We start from the raw sequence: 25,044 nt of genomic DNA on the forward strand, positions 1-25,044 counted from the left end.
TTTTTTTTTTTAGTGAATGTTTTCCTTCTTTTAAAAAAGATGATAAATAACAAGTTTCACCCATTTATTGAAGACAAATTCCAGCTTTGGATCATTTGGGATGATCCGCAAGTTTTGGGAGCATGCTCTAGTCTCAATGTGAACAATTTTTTTTTTTTTTTTTTGCGTTTGCTAATCTAATTTAGCCCTATGGTATATAATAAGCTTAACCACTCCGATTATTTTGAAAGAGTCTCTATAATTGGAGCTATACTAGATTATTTTTGAAATATGGGAGAAAATCGCTATTATTTATGTCAAAAATCGCTATTATAATGTGAAATGCATGGATTATGAAACAAAAATAAAGTATCAAGTGTTATTGTGAAACAGAGTTTAGCTTTTTTTTTCTTATAAATTGCTCGATGGTTATTTTGGTTAGATTGTACAACTAGTTTTTGCTTGCAAGGTTTTCGCCCAACTGCGCCTTTCAGCTGAACTACACAGACATGAACCTTAGATTACTCTGCCATCTCAACTCTCATCCCTAGAGAGCCTATCATGAAGTTTGATCTTCTGTAGCGTGGATACTTCATCTAGGTCACGTACTCGTACCCAAACCCATAACCAAACTCGCACCCGAACTCGTACACCTACCCTATACATTTCCTGTATGGATACGTGTACTCATTCCTAAAATATCGAAATCTTACAGTTTTCCATCTCCGTACCCTAATTTGAATCCGCACGTATCCGTCTCAGTACAACTTAGATTTGATCCTGTGATCATAAGGACTGAGCATCCCAACCACTTTGACTAAGTAGTACTGATATACAACAAAAAATGTTAATATATAGCTAATATTCTTATTGTATGATAAATATGGTGTCGAGTGATTTACAGTATTCCTTGTATGATCCAGTTAGTTACAATATCTCGTGTTCAGATAGTTCCACTGCAGGTATCTCTAATGCTACACCAGGAATTGGCTCTAGCACCTTGGCATTAGGCAATTCCTTTGATAAAAGCTCCTGCACTCAAAAGAAAAGATTTCATCAGTTCATCATCAAGCAAAACAGCATTAGGAGACTAAAAAATTGGAATCCTAAAATATACTTTATAAGGGTACGTTCCGATTGGGAGTTATACATCAAGGAGATAATGAAGATGAATCAAAGGGAACGAAGATGAATTTAGATGGTAGTAGAGGGGAGGATATAGCGTATAATGCAAGGAGGGAAGACGGAAAGAGTTACCCTCGTCTTGAAACTTGAAAGTAATGCATTACTCTGGTGGATGAGATACTACAATTATCGTTGTGATATATGAATAATCCATATCACAATGATATTTTAGTGATTTTTAGGGAGAAAGAGAGATAAACTTTCCAAAATATTCTCATCTAGAAAATAATCAATGGCTTACATAATATTGCAATTGAATGGTGGAGATTAGAAGATTTGAGGGTCTACTTTTCGACCCTTAGCTCGACATATATTATATGTTTTCTTACAGATTAAATTTGAATATTTCAATATGAAATCATCATTTCCCTTAAAAAAAAAAAGAAATCTTCATAACATATAATTTGAAAAGACTGTTTTATATCTCCATTATATTATAAGGCAATACACTGAGGACACCAAAAAATTGAAAAAGGAAAATAAAAATAAAAATAGAGGACATTTAAAATATCAGTTTTTTGAGAAAATAAAATGTAAAGACAGTTATTCAACCCAATTAATTTTATTTTCTACTTCATTTGTTATTGCACGCATTGCGTGCATATAAGACTAGTTTCTCAATAAAAGAAAATAGCTTCTTTCTAATTATAATGAGAGTGACACATGTTACTTTAGCTTTTTGTTTTGGTATAATGTAATAGATAAATAGACAGATTATAAACACATCGTTATAGTCTCATGATTCACACCTAAGAGATGGAGTTCGAGACAGAACAGCAAGAGATATCAGTTTCAGTATGGAATATAGGAATGCAGATAATGGAAACTGAAAAGCGAGGGAAAAAATCCTCATCTTACATAGACAAAATCGATAACAGTGAAGTCAAAAGAAAGCATTGTTGCTTTATTTAATGGTACAACCACTCCAAGGTCTTTAAGTGTGAATTGTGTGCACTTACTAAAAACTTTGACTATGCTTACAAGCACTAAACCCCCAATTGCTAAAAAGTCCAGACTCCAGTATTCATGAAATTCAATCCAGTTTTCTTCTATTTTATTCTTTTAATATCATCAGGCAACCTAAATAGGATATTTTAGTCAAAACAAGCAACAATTGAGAGGTGAGGTATCAATTTAACACTGAAGTGCCATAACTATTCTCCCCGAAAACACCCAAGAATTAAAAAGGCTACTCTCTAATTTGGCCGAATTGCCAAATAGATGTTTTAGATATCCTTTGGCTATGTGGACAATTTTTTTACATATATAGGGGCCAAATTATCACATATAAATACTAAAACAAGCCCATTTGCCAAATTACCGTAGATGCTACTCCACCGCGTAAAAAGATATGGAAAACCACCAATACACCTATAATTTCACCACAAATGGCGGATGTGATTCACTGGCTTTGTGTATACTATATACTTTGATCCTTCATATTCTTCCTACTAGTTTCTACTATCACCCATAACATCTTAGAGACTCTAAAAGATCCAGTGTATCGAATTAAAAGAAAACAGGGAGTAATACTTATTAGAATATATATGTTTATAAAAGACTTATATAGCCCCAAAATTCTTCCTTGAAAGAAAGGAAACACTCTCTTCCCCCGACAAGAGACCCCTACCAGCAAATTGTCCTCCGCCGCGGTGGCCGCCCTCCTTTGCCTATGGCGGAGGAGATCAAGGATATCGTTTCAAACCTGTGAATTAACGATGAGGAGGACAATATTATAGATTTCGAAACCATAAACCCTAGCCTCGAAAACAAAATCTCCCTGTTGCTCATAGGTCGTCTTCTCACTGAACGATCTTTTAATGTAGATGCCTTTAAAAGAACCATTACTACTTTTTGCGAGACCCGCTATGGACTCGTGATTACTTTTTGGGAAGCTTGCAAAGCAAATTGATGTTGCAGAAAAAGAACTCGAATGGGCCCAAAATCAAGCCATTTCGAGTGACATTTGCAAGGTTCGTGTGGAGTGTGAAAAGAAGCTGGATGATTTACACTCAAAACACGAGGCTTATTGGTATTTAAGATTGAGAGTTGTTGAGGTTCGTGATTGTGATCGCAACACGAAGTATTTTCATCATAAAGCTTCCCAAAGAAAAAAGAGGAATTATGTAAAGGGTTTTTTGATGCAAATAATCATTGGCGTAAGGATGGAAATGGGATTGAAAATATTTTCACTGATTATTTTAATTCTATTTTTACCTCTACTAACCCATCTGATTTGCAGCTCCAAGAGGTTCTGAATTATGTTGATCCTATTATCTCGGATAATTTTAATCAAACTCTTTTGAAGCCTTTCACTAAAGATGAGATCCACTTTGCTCTTCAACAAATGCATCCATGTAAAGCTCTTGGACCTGATGGTATGCATGCCATCTTCTATCAACGGTTCTGGCATATTCTTGGTGATGATGTGACTTTATCTTTTAGCAATATTTTAGATGGTTCACTTTCCCGGATGTGTTAATCATACTAATATTGCTTTGATTCGAAAGTTAAATCTCTAACTTAGGCAGTTGAATTCAAACCAATTGCTTTGTGTAATGTCCTCTATAAGTTGGTTTCCAAGGCTATGGACATCGTGATCAAACTAAAAGAATTTATTCCTAACATTGTTACCGAAAATCAAAATCAGAGTGCCTTTGTTCTTGGGAGATTGATTACAAATAATGCTCTCATTGCCTTGGAAGTATTTCATTCTATAAAGCACAGAAACCGAAGTCGTAGAGGCATAATTGCTATGAAATTGGATATGAGCAAGGCCTATGATATAGTGGAGTAGGGTTTTCTTGGGAAGCTCCTCCTTACTATGAGATTTGATGATAGATGGGTGAAGTGCAGGATAAGCTAAGCTTGGAGGTTAGTTCGTGAGCCAACTTATGAAGCAATCGTCAAGCTTGGAGGTTAGTTCGTGAGCCAACTTCTCTATTTGCTAGAGTGATGAAAGCTAAATATTATCCAAAATGTGATTTCTTGGGAGCTCCAGGTGGAGTTGTATTTGGAGTTCAAAAGCTCTTGTTAAAGAGGGGGTAGCGTGGAGGGTGGGAAATGGTGCTCAAATTAATCTTTGGAATGACCCTTGGGTTGTTGATGAAGAGGGGCGACATCTCACTAGTGCTTGAATTGATGGCCTTACCATGGTGAGTGATTTAATTGATTTCAAACGAATGGATTGGAGAGTGGATATGGTGGAAGCTACTTTCAATAGGGACATTCGATGTATCCTTGCTACTCCTCTTAGCATGTGTCCTATAAAGGATGAGCTCACTTAGGCTTTTACTAAGGATGCTTGTTATTCATTGCTTGTTTGCTTGCGTATGGTTGGAGAAGAGTACCCTCATTAAAGGGATTTTCTTGCCTGGGTGGTATGGGGAGAACGTAACAACCAAGTCTTCAATAATAAGGCTACACCTCACAATGTGAGGTTCCTTTGGAAGGTGCATGCACGTGGACATGGAACTTTGAATACACGCCTTTTCCCCAGAGGGACCAGCTTCGTATAGGAATCCACAATGAAACGATTCAATTGATCAAGATGCATAATGAGGATTGTATCCATATTATTTTGCAGTTCTTCTTGACTTCCGTGATCAAATCTATCGTAGTGGAATCTTGCATTTCCACAATCGTGATCTCGCACAGAGTCTTATTCTCTTTGATAGTAAAGAATTTATAAGTTCTCATAGTCTTTTCTTTTTTGTCGTGTCTTATGCTGCCGCGATGGGCTTTGACGTGAACCGAGGGAGAAGGCCAAACACTTTGGCCTAACGGGAATGAACAGCGACGATATGTCAACCCTTGATCCTGCTGACTCCGGATGAGTGAGACTAGCACCCGCCTTTGAGACTGAGAGAGTGTTAAAGAGTAAGAATTCGCTGAAGTACAAGTACGCCTCATAAGCTTTCAGTAAGGAAGCCTTTAAGTTGATTGACCATTTCCATAGTTTGACTCAAGCATTCTCCGAATCTTGGCATTTTACTGTAGCGGAATAGTAGTAATAGAAGAATTCTCGAGTCAAATCTGCTCCTCTTTTTCCGTTGCAGAAAAGAGATTGATAATCCAAAATTACAAGAAGAAAGAGATTGCTTTAAATGACATGAATGGAATTTGGAATTTGGTGTGAGGGGTCTGAAGAAGAAAGCTGGTTTTTCTCTTGAGCCTATTTTGTTTGATTGATCTTGCCTAGATTCAGTGCTGATTTTGTGGCAATCCCATGGCTACTTTTTTATTCGGATTCATACCCGGCGGATCGACTTTCCCGCCTTTCGAAGTACTTTCTAGTGTGCGCTTTAGTTTTCAATAAGGACTTTAGGCTTTTAAGATAGAAAGGGAACCCCGGAATGAAAAAGCAGAAGTATCTACTCGTTTGCCCCCTGTTGGGGTGATGAAACTTAATGTTGATGCTTCCCTTGGCATAGCAGGAGGTATGGGTTGCAAAAGGTGGTGATTGAATCGGACTGTCTAACAGTGATTAATCTCTCTCTAAGCAAGCTATCTTCCTTTCGGATCTTAATATTGTACTCCATAGTATCTTGACTTCTAGTGAATTTTTTTATTCTATTAATTGGTCTCATGTTAAACGAGACGGGAATGTAGTTGCCCATAATCTAGCTAAGTTAATCCCTTTTGGGACCGAACAAGTTTGGGAGAACCACTCTCCCTGGAGGTGGCTCCATACATTATGATGGACAAACTATCTTGCTTTTCCCCGAAATGTTGATAAAAGACTTATATGTAAGTGTTTTCGAAGACTGAATCCAACAATACATTACTCCATAACATACATTATTATAGTATAAAGACATAAATGGTTTAACTTTTCAAAATTTGATCATATGAAAAAAGTCATAAAAATTAAAAAAGGATGAAGGAAGTACCTCTTTGAGCTTTAGCTAAGAAACATAAAAATCTAGGTTGTGATTTGTACGGCTGATTCAGGCAAAAACAAAAGGCTTATCGACTTCGTGCAATTTTTATATACCCTAATGTGGTAGGAACTCTTTAATACTTACATTCAGAAAGGGCCTATGTTTGATACTAATCTCGTAATTCAGCCAAATTTGTAACTCACTTTTCCTGTCAAGATAAAATATGAAATTTTCATATAAGACCGTCTTACCATGATTTATGGTAAGACAAGGGTCAACTATTAACTAAAAGGGTCGTCTCTCCTTAAACTGATGCCTTTAAGGTAAAAGGTGACCCCTTACATCAAAGTGGTCCCTTTAACTTAGAAAGTGACCCTTATAACGTACAAATTCACCCTTCGTAAGCAAAAAGTGAGGTGGTATTACATTAATATCGTTGTAAGATAGACTTACACAAGATTTACCAAATAAAATCGTACTCTATCATTCCAGCTTAATCATCCCAAATGACCTTTTTATCTTTCCCCCCATGTTTACCATAAATCCCTTTCGTTGAATGCACAGTTAGTCACATCCATGAACATGATTGTATGAGATAATATGATAAATCTGTGGTGGCATTCCATACTCAACGATGCAATGGACTTTCTAAAACCAGGTGTAATGATAATTGATAAGTTCGCAAAGTTTGCTATATCATTGCGGCGGGTGATACCTTTGCTTGAGTGTGTCAAAGGAGCAAGGGAGACTACTGAACAACATTGGCACTAAGATTTCTATGGAATCTCGGAACATAGAAGAAAGTCATAATAATTGGTAGAAGTCTTAAATAGAAGAAATGTAAACATGACATGAGGAAAAAGTTGTGGTGTTTAGGACAACATAAGAGTAGAATCAAATTATATATTTTGTAGACGATAGGCTAATAGAAATATAGTATGTGATATTGTCTTATGAGAGTAGATAACTAGATATCGTATTTGATAGAGAATTAATGATCAAAGATTTGGGTGTGACTGAGATATTCCCCATAGGAACATCAAAAGGGAAAGGGGAGAATAGCTCTAAAGCCATAAGCTACAATTTAATTAGTGCAACTAAAATGAAGAAGTAAAAAACAAAATCAATTGTAGCCATGCAGTACAAATAGCGTTGCTCCGAATTAGCATCAAAATCAGCAATGGCAAGAGAAGAAACCAAACCTTAAAAGATTCTATGGTTCCTACACGTTGAATTATACTTGCAAGAAGCCCTTTGCTCTCAAGGTCTCCATTATTCATTGAAACAACAAACCTACAATCATATAAATGGTTGCATGTGAATGCACAAAACTGCAAATTCTAACATTGTAGATGAAAAAAGAAATCAATAAGCACATATACTTGGCACACAGCAATTTCGCAAGTTTAACTGCATCGTCTTGCCCAGAAACTAGCGTAAAATTTGGTAGAAGCTGCTTAATGACTGGGGTAATGACAATATCTGCCTGCTCCTCCTTCAGGGACCCCTCATTGTAGACGCAGTGAGGTTCATAGTATAGTGTCGACTGACATTCAGAAGAAGATACTATGTATCTGCCAATATATACACAGGTAAAGATATATGTTGAAGGTACAGATATTCTGAAAAGGAATATCCAGAGAATGATATTCTTTAGGCAAATAAAATGTTGCATACTATACCCATTTTCAGGCCGCTGCCAAGGTGGACCAAGAATTGGCCCAGCAGTCGCACGAATTCCAACTTTAGAACCATTTCTTCCCTCAACCTCAGTGTTTTGGCCGGGTTCGAGATACGTCACCTGACAATTTAGGATACAAGTAACTTAAAAGCAAAACAGAGGAAGAGAAGTAATGCACTTTGTAAAATCTATCACTTTGTATGTATACTATTTGGTTAGCATACAAATGAATGATGGGGCATTAATAATTTCTCCTACATTGAGTGAGCTTCTCTTTTTTTAGTAGCAACCCTTATCTTTTTCTTGTTCATCAACGAGAGATACTATATCAATCGTCAAATTTGTTTTCAACAATCCCCTCCTTAAGCTTGACTTTCTCACTACACCGGTTAACTTTGCATACTTCAGAAAAATCTTCAAATTTAATGTCTCCCAAAAGATATTAGCAATCTAGTCCAATGACTTCATCAGTTTCAAATCAATTTCTCTTGTAACAATGAACTGTTGTATGTAACAGAACCTCATGTCAATATTTTTGCTTCAGTCACACAAAAAGTGGAAATTTGGCTAAAGCAATAGTGGACTTGTTACCAACCACAATCTCAGTGGGTCCTCAATATAACAACTAAAGCTCTTTCAATAATCTTTTCAACCATATCGAATGACAATAATCCTTTATATTGACAGTGATTCTATTCTTCCTCTCAATTACCCCATCTTGTTCTAGCAATCTAAGAAGAAGCGACGTCTTTGTTTCTTTTTTGAAACATGGATCTTTTATTCTTTCTTTCAACTACCCAATTTTGTAGTAGCAATTTAAGAAGAAGCAACATAATTCATATTCTTCATGGTAATTATTAAAATTGTTAGATGTAGTTTCACTATGTTTGGTTTTAAATCTTTGATTTTGTAACTACTCTCTTTATAAATATATTGAACCAATTCAAAGCATCAAAAGCTTTGGACTAGTTCTACAATCATCAACGAAAAGAAAGTAAGAACATTTTTCAAGTGAAAGGGGCTTAGTAGGTCCATACATCTTCGAACACGCTGAAGTGGTTGTTCTATAATTAAGTTATTAAGGGTGATTATCAGACTCTTGCTTAACCTCCATGTATACTCGCTTTTCTAGAGTTTAATGGTTTTTATGCAATAAATAAGAAGATAAATGTTGTGTGATTTGACTTATATTTTGATTATGAGTTGCGCTTAAATCACACTTAATTTAATCGAAAGCAATTATGACATAGTGTCATCTAGTAGTTGCGACCTTGAGAGTAGAGATTTCACTTTATATTTCTTAGCACTCAACAATAAATATAATAGATTAATTGGAGAATAATATTGTATAGTTTCCTCTAAAGGTTCACAGAAATTCATATACATCATTGAAAACTTATTTGAAATGTGCCACAGTATTTTAGACCCTAAATGAATTTCAAGAGGTTACGAAGAGTGAAATATGAATGATATCAATGGAGTATAATAAATATTATAATACCTATAACTTAAATGATTTCAGCATGTTACTTTATATGGAGTTTGGACCACCAAAATTCTTGCAATGTCTTTTTTTCCTTATATATCTTCACTAAAAAAAACGACCAAAGCAGGAGGAATAAGCAACCATACTCCGCCTCAAGAATTGTTGACAAGATGCTGATCTTTTACAACCTAGGATTCACGTTCCAAGCAAAGGATTTCTATGACAAATATGATGCTCTATCATATGAACCCATAGCTAGAATGCTTGATATTTCGGGTTTTGGTTGAACTCAAATGACAAGTCTACCTTTGTTTTATGTGTTACTTGGGACAATGAAACTTAGTTGGACTAAGTTTCTTATCTTATTGAATTGTTCAGGTTTTACCATACTTTAAAGTGTGGGTTTTACACGAGCTTTAATCACATTCATTTGTTAACAGAGGACCATGCTTGGTTCCAAGTTAATTGGATAAACTTGGGGTTTTGAGTAGTGAAGGAATCCAAGTATAAGTAGTAGATATCATCATGTGCTTAGTTTGTAAACTTAGATATGGTCATGAGTCCTAACTACTTCATTTCAATATAGATTTTTATGAGAAATTTTGTGCACATTATGTATATTTTAGGTTTGTGTTTCTTTAGGTTAAGGCAGAGCGAATGCGAGGAGATTGCCATTCGACTCAAACAAAACCAGTATTTATCGAGTACGGTTTCATCTCGGATATGGTCATGAGTCCTAACTACTTCATTTGAGTACGATTTCATCTCGGATTATCCATCATTTGTCTATCTTGACCACATATAATTTTTCATCTCATAACACTATTTCAGCCCTAAACTACTGTTAGAGCTCGAAGCGGAAATTTCACTCTACTAGATGATATGAAATTGATACCTCATAGAGATTATAATATTTTTAGGAGTAAACAAACAACCACTATGAATGAAATAATTAAATGTAATGTAAGAAAAATAATTTCTTGAATTATATTCTAACCTTTTCTGATGTGAATTAAAATGAATTAAATTTCTACATTACAAGCTAGCTATTTATAACAACTTACATGCTCTAAACAAAGAATGACTTTAATTCTTTTGCTAAAGAAAACAATGAAACTTGTTTTACTTTCCTATCATTCTGCCATTATTTCCTCTTTTTCTTTCCTACAACTTCTCTTCTCTTTTCACATTAATTCATAATGCTTAAATTAGAAAATTAATTAGTCTGTTAATTATAACCATATATTCTCACACTTCTCCACCTCGTTCATAATTTGAAAACATTCAAATTTTGGACGAACAAATTGCTCAGATACCAATTGTTAGAGCTAGCTACTAGATAATATGAAATTGATACCTCAAAAATAAATAATATTTTAGAGATAAACAAACAACCACTGTGAAGGAAATATCTAAATGTAATGTAAGAAAAAAAAAAAACTTTTCTTAAACTAATATTTTCTGATGTGAATAATGAATTAAATTTCTACATTATAAGCTAAGCTATTCATAACAACTTACATGCTCTAAACAAAAAATGACTTAAATTCTTTTACTAAAAAAAACAACGAAACTTGTTGTACTTTCCTACCATCTGCCATTATTTCCTCTTTTCTTTCCTACAACTTATCTTCTCTTTTCACATTAATTCATAAATACTTAAATTAGAGAATTAATTAGTTTGTTAATTATAACCATATATTCACACAATTCTCCACCTCGTTCCTAATTTGAAGACATTCAAATTTTGGATGAACAAATTGATCTGATACTAATTGTTAGAGCTCGCACCGGAAATTTGACTTCTACTAGATAATATGAAATCGATACCTTACAAATAAATAATATTTTAGGGATAAACAAACAACCACTATGAAAAAAATAATTAAATGTAATGTAAGAAAAAAAAAACTTTTCTTAAACTAAACTTTTCTGATGTGAATAATGAGTTAAATTTCTACATTAGAAGCTAAGCTATTTATAACAACTTACATGCTCTAAACGAAAAATGGCTTAAATTCTTTTATTATAGAACACAACGAAACTTGTTTTACTTTCCTACCATTATGCCATAATTTCCTCTTTTCTTTCCTACAACTTCTCTTCTCTTTTCACATTAATTTATAATGCTTAAATTAGAGAATTAATCAGTTTGTTAATTATAACCATATATTCTCACAATTCTCCACCTTGTTCATAATTTGAAGACAATGAAATTTTGGACGAACAAATTGCGATATTCGTATACCGTTGCACCATTTTGACAATGAATTCCTACGTACCCTCGACCGGGATCAAACCAATTGTAGTTCCATCAATTCTTCCATGTAGTGCTTAACATGGGACAATATTTAGCAATTCCAAACAATGTTGGAATTCATTTCCTAATACAACTGTCAACATGTCTGCAAGGTTCTTATTTGTGTGCACCTTTAATATAGAAATATTGCCTTCTTCTATAACATCTCGCACAAAATGATATCTCATATCTATATGCTTGGTTCGAGCATGATGAACTTGGTTTTTAGCCAAATGAATTGTACTTTGGGTGTCATAACTAAGAATCACACATTCCTGCTTCAACCTCAAATCATCTAGAAGTCCCCATTGTTGGTTATTCCTCCTTATTAGGAGATGTAATTAGAAAAGAATAAGAGAAATAAAAGGAGAGAAAAAGAAGGAGAGAAGTGGAAGAAAATATTATTGGCAAATGTTTTGCGATAAGTAATAGGCTAATTATAAATATGTAATCAGATTGATAGTTAATATATTCAGAAATTGTAACATTGTAAGATAGTTCATATTTATTGAGAAACATTACATTTTGAGTTATACCATCGAATATTAGTTTATATTTTATAAACACTTTATGTGTTGTTTTATTATATCATAGAGATATAATTGTTAGCCTATTTTGTTTATACATAGAAGGGAAAACGAATATTATTTCGCAGCAAGATTATTTGTGATCTTTCCCAACAGTCTGGTATCAGAGCCAGATACGTACATACACATTGTATGAAACAAAATGGAAGATTTGATGGTTAGCATATCGGGAATGATTAAATTGACGTCGTCCAACTATTCCATGTCGAAGTCTCGAATGGAGGATATCCTTTATTGTAAGGATTTGTATAAACCCATCGAGGAAGAAAATAAACCGGAAAATAAAACCGAAGATGCATGGAAATTGGATAATCGAAAGGCAATCGGGTTGATAAGACAACATATTGATCAAAGCATTTTTCAACATGTTCCTAATGCTACAAATGCCTACAATCTTTGGAAAAAGCTTGAGTCAATGTATGAGAGGAAGACACCTTTAAATAAAGCTACATTGGTGAGAAGGTTGGTTCGTCTTCTATACAAAGAAGGTAAAAGTATGGCTGAACACATGAATGAATTTCAAGGCATTGTTAATCAGCTAACAAATGTTAGCATGACAATTGAAGATGAAGTCCAAGCCTTATTACTCCTTAGCTCATTACCCGATAGCTGAGAAACTCTTGTTATCTCGTTGAGCAATTCAGCTCCGACTGGTAAACTCACTCTTGACATGGTGAAAGATAGCTTGTTTCATGAAGAAGTTAAAAGGAAAGAATTTACCTCCACAAATAATCAAACTGAAGCACACATTGTTGAAAGTCGAGGGAGACCAATTTTTAGAAGCTCCAAAGTCAAGATAAATCGAGAGGCAGATCGTATTGTCATAAGGCAGGACATAAGCAAAGTGAATGTAGAATATGGAAGTGGGACATGAGATCAAAGAATAACAAGAGTAGTGATAATGAAAACAAGAAAAATGTCATGGGTACAACAGTTGGTGTTGAAGTTTATTTTGTAGGTGATGACTCATGTTATAACCTTACAAATGAAGATTGTAGTTGGGTGATTGATACAGGTGCTTCATATCATCTAACTGCAAACAAAGACTACTGGTATTGGAGATGTTTGTTTGGAAACCAATACAGGTTGTAAGCTTACACTACCCAATGTCAGACATGTTCTAGATATTTGGCTGAATTTGATTTCAGCTCGTAAGACGATAAAGGGTATGCAAATCACTTTTCAAGCGGAAGTGGAAATTGTCAAAAGGCTCGATGATTGTTCCTCATGGAAAGAAGCAACAAACCCTTTGTAACGCCCCGGATATTACACCCTTTATGTCAAAAATGGGAAGCTCAGCTCACAACTAAATGTAGCTGAAAAATGTTCGACTGAGCTATGGCATAAGCGACTCGGACATATGAGTGAGAAGGGATTGCAAATCCTCACTTGAAAGCAACTCCTTCCTTTTGAAGGATGTTAATTTGAAATCATGTGTTGATTGTTTGGCAGGAAAACAACATAGAGTTTCATTTCGAAGAAATCCACCATCTAGAAGATCCCGGGTTCTAGATTTGGTTCATACAGACGTTTGTTCTATGACAGAGAAATCTCTTGGTGGTGCATCATATTTTGTTACATTCATTGATGACCATTCAAGGAAAGTGTGGGTCTTTCTTTTAAAAAGTAAAGACCAAGTCTTTGACGCGTTTAAGGAGTTTCATGCAAAAGTAGAAAGAGAAATTGGCATGAAATTGAAATGTGTGCGATCCGCTAATGGTGGTGAGTATAGAGATCCATTTGAAGAATATTGCAAGAAGTATGGGATAAAGCTTGAGAAAATTGTCCCAAAAACACCTCAACAAAATGGCAAAATGGTCTTGCTGAGAGAATGATCGAACGATCACAGAGAAAGTTCGTTCGATGTTATCACACGCAAAGTTACCCAAATCTTTTTGGGAGGAGGCAGTAAAGCTTGCAGTTCATTTGATTAATCTTTCTCCTTCAGTTCCACTTGATGGTGATGTTCCACAAATGATATGGTCTGGGAGAAAAGTTAACTATGATAGTTTAAAGGTGTTTGGTTGTAGAGCCTTCGTCCACATCCCGAGGGATGAAAGATCAAAACTTGATAGCAAGACAAGACAATGTATTTTTCTTGGCTATCCCGAAGATGAGTTTGGTTATAGGCTATGGAGTCCTACTGAAAGAAAGATAGTCAGGAGTAGAGATGTTGTCTTCTTTGAAGATCAAACCATTGAAGACACACAAAAAGTGGGAAAATCAACAACATCCCATGAAGAATCACCTATAATCATGAATCCAGGTCCTTCTCAGGATATTATTAATGATCACGGGGGAGAAGTACACCAAGAAGATCAACCTCAACATATAGATGATGACGAGGATGATAATAATGAGAATGTGGAACAAATGACACAACAGGAGAGTCAACCACTACAATTAAGAAGGTCTAGCAGAGATAGACGACTTCCAGAAAGACTTGCTAATGGTGAGTATCAATTGCTTACTGAAGGGGGAGAGCCAGAGTCTTATGAAAAGGCTATAAAAGATAACCACCATAAAGAGTGGATGCAAGCCATGCAAGATGAGATAAAATCCTTGCATGAGAATTACACATTTAATTTGGTACAATTACCAAATGGTCGACGAGGACTCAAAAATAAGGGGGTGTTCAGATTGAAGACTGAAGAAAATAATCCGCAAGCAAGATACAAAGCAAGGTTGGGTTCAGTCAAAAGAAAGGTATCGACTTTGAAGAGATATTCTCGCCGGTGGTGAAAATGTCGTCAATACGAGTTGTTCTAGGGATGGCAGCATGCATGGATTTAGAAATTGAACAGCTAGATGTGAAAACAGCCTTCCTACATGGGGATTTGGAAGAAGAAATATATATGGAACAACCTAAGGGATTTCAGGTTAAGGGAAAAGAGCACATGGTATGTCGTTTAAATAAGAGCTTGTATGGTTTAAAACAAGCTCCACGCCAGGGGTATCGAAAATTTGAATCCTTTATGAAGGACCATAAGAACCACAAGACGACATCAGATCATTGTGTGTTCATTAAAAGATTTACAGAGGGAGATTTTATCATTCTACTCCTCTATGTTGATGATATGTTAATCATTGGTCATGATACTAATAACATCGCCAATTTGAAAAAGGCGATGAATAAGTTCTTTGCCATGAAAGACTTAGGACCAGCAAAGCAGATACATGGCATGAAAATCTCCCGTGACAGGAAAAATAAAAAGTTATGGTTGTCACTGGAAAGATATATAGAGAAACTACTTGAGAGGTTTCATATGCATAAGGCTAAGCCGGTGAGCTCTCCACTTGCAGGTCATTTTAAATTAAGCTCTCAACAATGTCCTACAAGTGATAAAGAAAAAGAAGAGATGGATAAAGTTCCTTATGCATCTGTAGTCAGCAATTTGATGTATGCTATGGTTTGTACAATATTGCCTATTCAGTAGGTGTTGTTAGTAGGTTTCTCTCTAATCCAGGAAAAGAACACTGGGAAGCGGTGAAATGGATATTAAGGTATCTACGTGGCACGTTAGAAATGTGTTTATGCTTTGGTCAGAGATCTTGTGTTAAAAGGATACACATATGCATATGGCAAATGATATTCATTCGCGAAAGTCAGGTTATATGACGACTTTTGCAGGGGAGCTATATCATGGCAATCAAGATTACAAAAATGTGTTGCTTTATCAACAAATTGATGTGACACAAGCTTGCAAAGAGTATATTGTTGTGACAGAAGCTTGCAAAGAGTTGTTGTGGATGAAGAATTTCCTACAAGAGTTAGGAATTACACAAGAAAATTATATACTTTATTGTGACAGTCAGAGTGCTATTCATCTGGGTAACAATCGCACCTTCCATGCTCGTTCTAAACATATAGACGTAAGGTATCATTGGATACGAGAGGTCTTTGAAGCCAAGCTATTGCATTTGGAAAAGATCCATACTGACCACAATGGCTCAGATATGATGACCAAAGTATTGACCGTTCAAAAGCTTGATGTATGTCGAGGGGAAGCGGGTTTATCTAAAATCTTATAATAAGTCGAAAGGGGGAGATTTGTTGGTTATTCCTCCTTATTTGGAGAAGATGTAATTAGAAAAGAATAAGAGAAATAAAAGGAGAGAAAAAGAAGAAGAGAAGTGAGAAATCAAGAAACATTTATTGACAATTGCGATAATTTGCATCATTAGTTTCTTAGTAATAGGCTCATTATAAATATGTAATCAGATTGATATTTAATATATTCAGAAATTGTAACATTGTAAGATAGTTCATATTTATTGAGAAACATTACATTTTGAGTTATACCATCGAATATTAGTTTATATTTATAAACGCTTTATGAGTTGTTTTATTATATCATAGAGATATAATTGTTAGCCTATTTTATTTATACATAGAAGGGAAAACGAATATTATTCCGCTACAAGATTATTTGTGATCTTTCCCAACACCCATAACCACAATGCTTCCTTAACTCTTTCTGCCATAAGCATGTACTAACATTGATTGCCAACGAGCACTATGTATTTTAAACACATAACCAATAGTAGATCGTCGTTAATCTAGATCACTGGCATAATCAGAGTCAACAAAACCATTTATCGGCCATGTATCTCCACCAAAGCACAAACCCGTGTCAATAGTACCCTTTAAATACCTTAAAACCCATTTCATAGCTTCCCAATGTGCCTTTCCTAGGTTCGCCTTTGAATCTACTAACAACACTAACCGCTTGTGAAATATCTGGACGTGTACACACCATGGCGTACATTAAACTGCCAACTGCACTAGCATAAGGTACATTATCCATGTATGCCTTATCTTCCACTGAAGCTGGAGATTGTTTACCCAAGAGTCCAAAATGTGGAGCCAATGGAGTTACCCCTGACTTAGCACCTTTCATCCCAAACCTTTCAGTAACTCGCTCAATGTAGCCTTTCTGGCTCAAGAACAATTTTCGATTTGATCTCCCTCTTCTAATCTCCATACCCAGTATTTTCTTTGCAGTGCCCAAATCTTTTGTCTCAAACTCTTCTTCGGCGAGTTGAGCTTTTAACCTATTTATCTCCACCTTGCTTTTCGAATCAATTCATGTCATACATACAATAGGAGATAAATATAATCACCTCCACGAAGTTTTCAAATGTATACACAACAATCATAATTACTTTTGGAAAACCCTTGCTTTAACATAAAGGAATCAAATTGCTTATACCACTGTCGAAGAGATTGTTTCAATCCATAAAGTGATTTCCTCAAGCAACATACCTGATTCTCTTTACCCTCAACCTTAAATCCCTCATGTTCATACATATAAATTTCCTCATCCAGTCACTGTGCAAGAAGGTTGTCTTTACATCAAGTTGTTCCAGCTCAAGATCATCATGAGCAACAAGACTTAATAGCACCCAAATAGAAGTGTGTTTTACCATTGGAGAAAATATCTCATTGTAATCAACACCCTCTTTCTATGCAAAACCCTTGGCCACTAGCCTAGCCTTATGTCTTATACCATTCGTCTTGGAAGGATCCTCTTTTTTTTTATACATTCACTTACATCCAATAGCAATCTTTCCCACGGGCAATGGGACTACCTCCGATGTATTTTTTTATGAAGAGATTGCATCTCTTCCTCCATAGCAACTGACGAACTCTCTCTATCCTTGTCTTTGATAGCTTGTTTCAAGGTGACCGGCTCATCATCCTCCACTGAGAGTGCATATTCAACCAAATTTACCTGTCTATAATGCTTCAGAGGTGTGTCCGACCAAAACTTCTGAAGTGTTTTATAATTCCTCTTTGGCCTCGTGGTCGCCAAAGATTCTTGTTGTTGTTGTTGTAACACATGTACATTTTCCCGTTGAATCTCCTCATGATCAAGATCATCTCCTTATCTATAGTAACACCAGGTTGCTCCACTTGAACATGACTAGAATTTGGTTGGTCTCTAGAGTCCATCTCTACCAGTTGAGTATTTGAAGTCATTCCAACATCACCATCCTTAAGCATCATAACTTTCGATAAAGTTACCATAGATCTTTCATCAAAGGTCACATCCCTCCTGATTACAAATTTAGAATCCTCTACACTCCAAAGACGATAGCCTTCAACCCTTTTTGGATACCCCAAAAAGATTGCTTTCTTGGCTCTTTCATCAAGCTTGTTATCCTTAACATGATAGTAAGTTGTGCACCCAAAGACTCCGAGTCTCTCGTAATCTGCATGTTCCCCTGACCACACCTTATAGGGCGTGTCACCATCTAAATAAGAATGTGGTGATCGATTTACTATATAACAAGCTGTAGCAAACCCACCATTCTCTGCCTAAACCAGAATTAGAGCGCATATATCTTGCCTTCTCAAGTAGTGTATTATTCAACCTTTGTGCAACTCCATTCTATTGTGGTGTGTCCAGTGTCTCACAATGCCTTCCGGATCACAAAAAAATCCTTGAAAGTTCCCTCATTAGACAGCACAGTTTTTAGCTTTCTACCCGTTCTGTTCTCAACCATTGCTCTCTTGAAAATGTCGAATACCTCATTCTTATGCTTAAGAAAATAAATCTAAGCATATCTATAATAATCATCAATAAATGTAACAAAGTACCTGGAACCTCCCTTGGAAGCAACTTTAGGCGGACCCCAAACATCCGTATGCACATAGTCTAACAACCCTATGCTCTTGTGCTTGCTTGTAGAGAACTTCACCCCGTCTGCTTTTCCATACACACAATGCTCACAAAATTCCATTTGTGGCTTCTTCATGTTCTTCAACAAACCTTGTCCACTAAGCAATGATCAGCCCTTTTCTGACATATGCCCAAGGCGTATGTGCCATACCTCGTGCATTCAGTTTGGACTTTACTTCCACCGATTCCAACTGCTAGATCACCCGTAACAGATGTTCCCAAAAGAGGTAATTTGATAAAAATTACCATGATGAAGCCCCTTCATCACTACCAAAGAACCACGAACAACTTTTAAAACTCCATTCTCTATGACTATTTTTGCAACCATTTTTCTCTAATAACCCAAGAGAAATAAGGTTCTTCCGCAAATCTGGATGTGTCTCACATCCTTCAAGGTTATTATTGTGTCATCATGCATCTTTACTCGGATAGTACCTAACCCGACAGTCTTACAAGCATGATTGTTTCCCATCAAAAGTGCACTCATCCAAACTTTGATGAGTTGTAAACCACGCTCTATTTGGACACATATGGTGAGATGCTCCTGAATCAAGCATCCATTTACCACATATCTCATTGCATTATTCTGAAACTGAGTAACAATAATAATCCTCGCCATTCGAGACATAACTCACCTCTTGTTTTTCTTTTTGTTTTCCTCTGGAATTGTCGTTATTGTTCTTCTTGAATATTATCCTCTTGTTTGGGCAATTAGCTCTAAAATGACCAAGCTCACCACATTTAAAGCATGGTCTTTCCGCAAGAGGTCTAGATTTTGATCTAGACTTTCCTCCCTTGCCTCGTCCTCTTTCATTAGTCCTTCCCCTGTTTGCACACACAATCCCTGAGCATGTTCATTGTGTTCTTTTCCATTATTAGACATCATTCCACTTTGTAGCAACCTTTCGAAGGTCATCCGCTAAAAGTGGCGTTCTAGTCTCATCCATGGTTAGAGTATCACCGACAAGCATCAATGTTTGAACCAAATTTTCATAAGACTTTGGTAATGAAAGTAATAGCATGAGTGCTTGGTCTTCTTCATCTACTTTCACATCTACATCCTTTAAGTCTGATATAATCCTATCAAACTTATTGATATACTCTCGGATTGAGGTGCCTTCTTCCATCTTGCATGTATACAATTTTGATTTAAGATAGATTCTGTTTGTTAGAGTTTTCGTCATGAAGTCTGTCTCTAACTTTGACCACACGCCACCAGTCGTTGCTTCTTCATTCACCAATAATGCAACATCCCTCAAGGCATAAGATTATAGTCGCTTACTAGGATGCTCGGACTCGGGTACGGGTGTCGGACTCGGGTACGGGTCCAAGTATCGGACCCTTCAAATTCTAATTTTAAGGATTCGTGGACTCGTTTTTTAAGAGTCCGAATTGTGCATATGGACTCGGGGGCACGGCAGTTAAGTATTAGGAAATATTATTTTCTAGATTCAACTTCAAAAGCTCTAGTATAATTGTAAAAAAAAAAGTAAAAGAGAAAAAGAAGCTAAAGGTTTACTATTTTTTGAGAGAGAGAAGAGAAAGAGGTGTAAATCAGTAAATGTAATGTTTCTAAAAAAACAAAAAGGTGTAAATGTAATGTAGTACAGCTGTCTGTTGTACTACTTCTTGAATTTAATAGGCCAGTTTTATTGCTTTACTTTTTCACTTTTTGGTTCACGTAATTTTTTTAACTCCCCCTTCTGGTTTCCCACCTCACCTTAAATTATTAGATAAAAAAGAAAAAGAGATCTTCACCATCTGGGTTTCTAGAACAGCAGCACTCAGTAACCTCCATCTCTCTCTCCTCTACCGTCGCCGGAGAAGTGGCCGGTAAGTTGACGAAAGTTAGACCATTGTAAACGACTCACCCTCCCGAGTAAAACCCCAATATCTCAAGAAATAAAATCGCGTATTTCTAGGTCAATTTTCAGATCTAGGGCTTACAGGTGATCGTTGCCGCGTCCAGTTCGGATTCCGTGTCGGCACCGGTGTCGTGTCGTGTCGACACCGGTAGGCAGGGTGGCTGGCCGAGTCCGAGCTTCACAGGTCGCTCGTGCTTCAAGATCTAACTCTTCCCAATCCTCATCCTTCATGTCCTCGGGTTTTTGTTCTTTTACCGCCAATGCCTTGTGCAACTTTTGTGATATAAGCAAATTTTTCATTTGCATCCTCCAATAGGAAAATTTATTTTTCCCATTGAACTTTTCAATTTCATATTTCCCAACTTTTACCATTCCACCAGTAGAGCCCATTATAATTATTTTAAAAATAAAAAATTTAACCACTTGATATTTTGACTTTGGCTCTGGTACCAATTGTTAGAGCTCGCAGCGGAAATTTGACTTCTACTAGATAATATGAAATTGATACCTCATAAAGATTATAATATTTTTAGGAGTAAACAAACAACCACGATGAAGGAAATAATAATTGTAAGAAAAATGAACTTTCTTGAATTATGTTCTAACCTTTTCTGATGTGAATTAAAATGAATTAAATTTCTACATTACAAACTAAGCTATTTATAACAACTTACATGCTCTAAACAAATGATGGCTTAAATTCTTTTATTAAAGAAAACAACGAAACTTGTTTTACTTCCCTACCATTCTGCCATTATTTCCTCTTTTATTTCTTACAACTTCTTTTCTGTTTTCCCATTAATTCATAATGCTTAAATTAGAGAATTAATTAGTTTGTTAATTATAACCTTACATTCTCACAACTAGAAAATTGAGAAAGGATCATCATCCTTATCACTTATTCAGGCAAACTAGCTTCCATTTAACCTACTCCCTTCTGTTCCTTAAAGTTGGTTACAGTTACTATTTGCAGCATATAATGGCAAGTGGATAGAGGTAATGTTGTGTGGGTAAAAGTAAGGAAAGTGGAGAGCATAACCAACTTCGACGAACGGAGAGAGTATATGAATTTTCCACTGTGGCAAATTTTTTATTATCAATTATGCACCATCAGCGACAAGATAGATCTTTTCTAGCTATAGTAGATTAGAATCTAAAACTTTATGTCTCTAGTCATATTTACGTCCACAACCCACAAGTTTCAACATAGCATGAATAGTGGAATTCTTTCAAATAAGTGGGCACTCTAACTATTACAACATAATTATGGGGGTAGTGCTTACAATACAGTATAGTTGAGGATTCAAATGGCTATGTCACAGATTCAGTTCCTTGAGAAATTCATACAATAGTCAATAGTGCCAGATCTCTCGGTGAAAATTTTTCCAGATCTTTTATATACTTCCCTAGAAGCCATCTCTTTCAAAGTGCATTTTTACATTTTTGACAAATTGTTCAACTGCCAAGAGGTTCGTTCAGAGATTTTAGAGTTTATTTTAATTTCTAAATCACTTTCTTAAATTCAGTCCAAGGTATGCTGATTCCTACAAGATAGCTACAACAGTGCATCCAGCTCACAGGTCTAGTAATGCTTAGACTTGAGAGACAGCCGAAGCAAATTCAAACTTGAGAGCAGGAAACACTTCCTGAGAAATGGCTTAATTAAGCGTAAATAAAGATAGCACAGAGCTGCAGATTTTTAAAAGTTGCAACTACAGCCGATTCATTACATTAAAGGAGAAGACATGTAATTACTTCTTAAGTCTCACTCCTATGCAGCTTCTATCTACAACTGAAACAAGAATGCCAACCAGGCACCAGACTCAGAAAGGATGTATTACCAAGCTTGTCACAGGAGACAGCTTGGTGACATATTGACCCACTGAACATGCCAGCTATGAATTCTCCAAGTTCAAAAAACGCACAAACACAAGGCAGGGGACAAGGAGCAGCGGCCAACTCAATGTCTCAACCATATAGCAAAAGATTCAGAACGATGTCGCCTATAAATTTAGCATAAGCTTAAGAAGCCGTCAGCACAGCACGATGACAAATATAAAGTAAGCAATTGCATCATCTGATGGAACTTCTCAGCCAACACAATCATGTAGACCATACATACATAATAAAGCAGGAAAGACAGTGACTTGTAAGAATAATACCTTGCTAAAAAGAGGATCCAGATTTGCCTGGGCATTAGGAGTTGCTACTACTCTCAAATTAGGGAACTTTTCAGAGAGCGGCTTCAAGGTTTTCATATGGCAATGATCATCCAGGCTTTGTGTAATTAGAAGACAGTCCACGTCAGGAATATCAGTAAGCTACAGAACAACACGTCAAAGTAATTAAGCAACTAAGCAGAAAAGGCAGAGGGGAGGAGAAACAACATAGTCCAACTGTAGACACGGTCTTATTTAGAATTTGAAAAAGAAAATCCAAAATCCTAATACCTGAAAGTTCTTCAAGAATTTCTTTGCAGCATCATAGAGCCATGGAATGCCAAAATCCAGATTACCCACCAAAATTGGATCCACCAATAGCTTCAAACCACCTACTTCCCACAACCAACTATTCCCCTATAAAACCACAAAGTTCCACAGAAAATGACGAACCTCTTGAGTAATATCCAAGACTAACCATAAAGACACTGCCTTTATTGAGGCTCTTGCCTGAAAGGAGAGCAAGGAGGAGTTCAGATGTACTAAAGCAGGATAAGCATGCAATATCTTTTGCTAAATATTTGAGGGTAATGGAGAAGCACATTCAAATGATTCAGTAGTTCGCAGTACTACAGTATACTCTCTATTAGGGAATTTGATGTAGCAGAAAATTATCAAACACAAACGGAAAATTCAAATGGTGATCTTAAACGTCACAACTACTAATAAAATATATTGAATAATTAATAGAGAGGCTCTAGGAAAAATAATTTCATAAGTTATGGGCTATACATTCTAGTAAATACATACTTTCTCTGTTTTAGAATACTGGTTACACTTTCCTAATACTGGTTAGCCTGTTAACAATGTAGTCACCTGGACCAGAAACAAGTATGACATATTGTATGACACACAAAGCTAATTAGCACACTTGGCTCACTTTAAGAAACAAAGAAAGCCACTAATTTATAATACTATCGTTATCACACCACGTGTTGCCCACTTTCGAACATGGTACCACATCAAATGTAATATGGCGCCGCCTCCTGCATTGGGCTTTCTACACATCAACCACTAACACATTATAGAGTTCAACATGAAGACTTGAACCTTTCGCCAATGATTTGCAAACTAAAGAATTAGCTATAGATTATCAATGTTTTTTTGTTTACTAGGTACAAGTATTAGGCTAGGCAATCCTTGTCTCAGAAAGTAGTCCTAGCCCAAATGAAGCCAACAAACCAACCAACCCCTGCGGTGTCTTACATAAATTGGCAAGCCCCTCCTGAAAATAGAAGGTCAATCATACTCTAAACCCCCTCTCCACAGATAATATGTGATCCCCTCCTCACAACAAATATGAGATTCAGTATATCAATAAAAGAAAATTTCCAGCAACTAGGCTAAATTTCAAAACATGTCACATTGCAGAATTTAGTTCCTGGCATTCTTCGGGCCAACAACTAGATTTCACAATTTCACTTAATCCCATACTTAGGCTTGGGTCATGGTGGTCATAATCATAGTTTAGCCTCCACAATCTCAAACTAATTAAGCAAATACTTCATATAAAAAAAATAGTATTGCTTGATTCCAGCACCAATAGAACTGCAAAAATAGATAAACAAATTAAGAAAATTGAAAGATATTCAAAATCGAAAACTCCACCTCTAAATAAGTGAGTTTGAATCCATCACTAAGTGAAGATACAGACCCAGAACCAGTTGCACTTTCTTCAGAAACCATAGCTGATAAAACCTTCCTCAACCTGGTTGAAGCAACAATTGGCAAATCAAGAAACAACCACAACAACATAAAAATGGGAAAATTTTGGGGGGTACAATAAAAACATACCTGTGATTTTGAGAAGAAGAATTGAATAACCTCTTACTAGAGAACTTGCATGTTGAAGAAAAAGAAGAAGATGATGATGATAATACTGATGAATGTGTGAGGGGAATGAAGTTAATTAAGTAGGGGGAGAATTGTACTGCAGTTTTACAGGGTTTACGACAATTTAAGTATGGTGTGAAATTACATCGAAGAGAATCCATAATCGATCACTTGGTAAGAAGACAGAGTGATAGAGTGGGATTAATCCCATTACAATTTACAAACATAGGATTAGGAAATAAGATGCAACCAAAAATAATTGGAAAGTGTGGTGCTTCAGAAACCACTTGGCAGTTGGCGCTCCACTACAGTTTACAGGGCACAGGCAACCCGTAAATCAG

At 36.0% G+C, this 25,044-nt stretch overlaps 1 protein-coding gene across 1 annotated transcript; it reads right to left on the reverse strand.

Annotated features, from left to right (window-relative positions):
• Window positions 1–812: 812 nt before the first annotated feature.
• Window positions 813–25,014, reverse strand: LOC104908429 (hypothetical protein). The gene is made up of 8 exons (XM_010697543.4): window positions 24,665–25,014; window positions 24,479–24,578; window positions 23,102–23,227; window positions 22,814–22,972; window positions 7,730–7,848; window positions 7,430–7,621; window positions 7,250–7,340; window positions 813–1,011 (listed from the first exon to the last, which is right to left on the reverse strand). The coding sequence occupies exons 1-8, from the start codon at window positions 24,862–24,864 to the stop codon at window positions 907–909; spliced, it is 1,092 nt and encodes a 363-aa protein (XP_010695845.2). The 5' UTR covers window positions 24,865–25,014; the 3' UTR covers window positions 813–906.
• Window positions 25,015–25,044: the final 30 nt, after the last annotated feature.

The sequence above is a fragment of the Beta vulgaris genome, chromosome 6 (genome assembly GCF_026745355.1).
Source record: "Beta vulgaris subsp. vulgaris cultivar EL10 chromosome 6, EL10.2, whole genome shotgun sequence".
NCBI lineage: Eukaryota > Viridiplantae > Streptophyta > Magnoliopsida > Caryophyllales > Amaranthaceae > Beta > Beta vulgaris.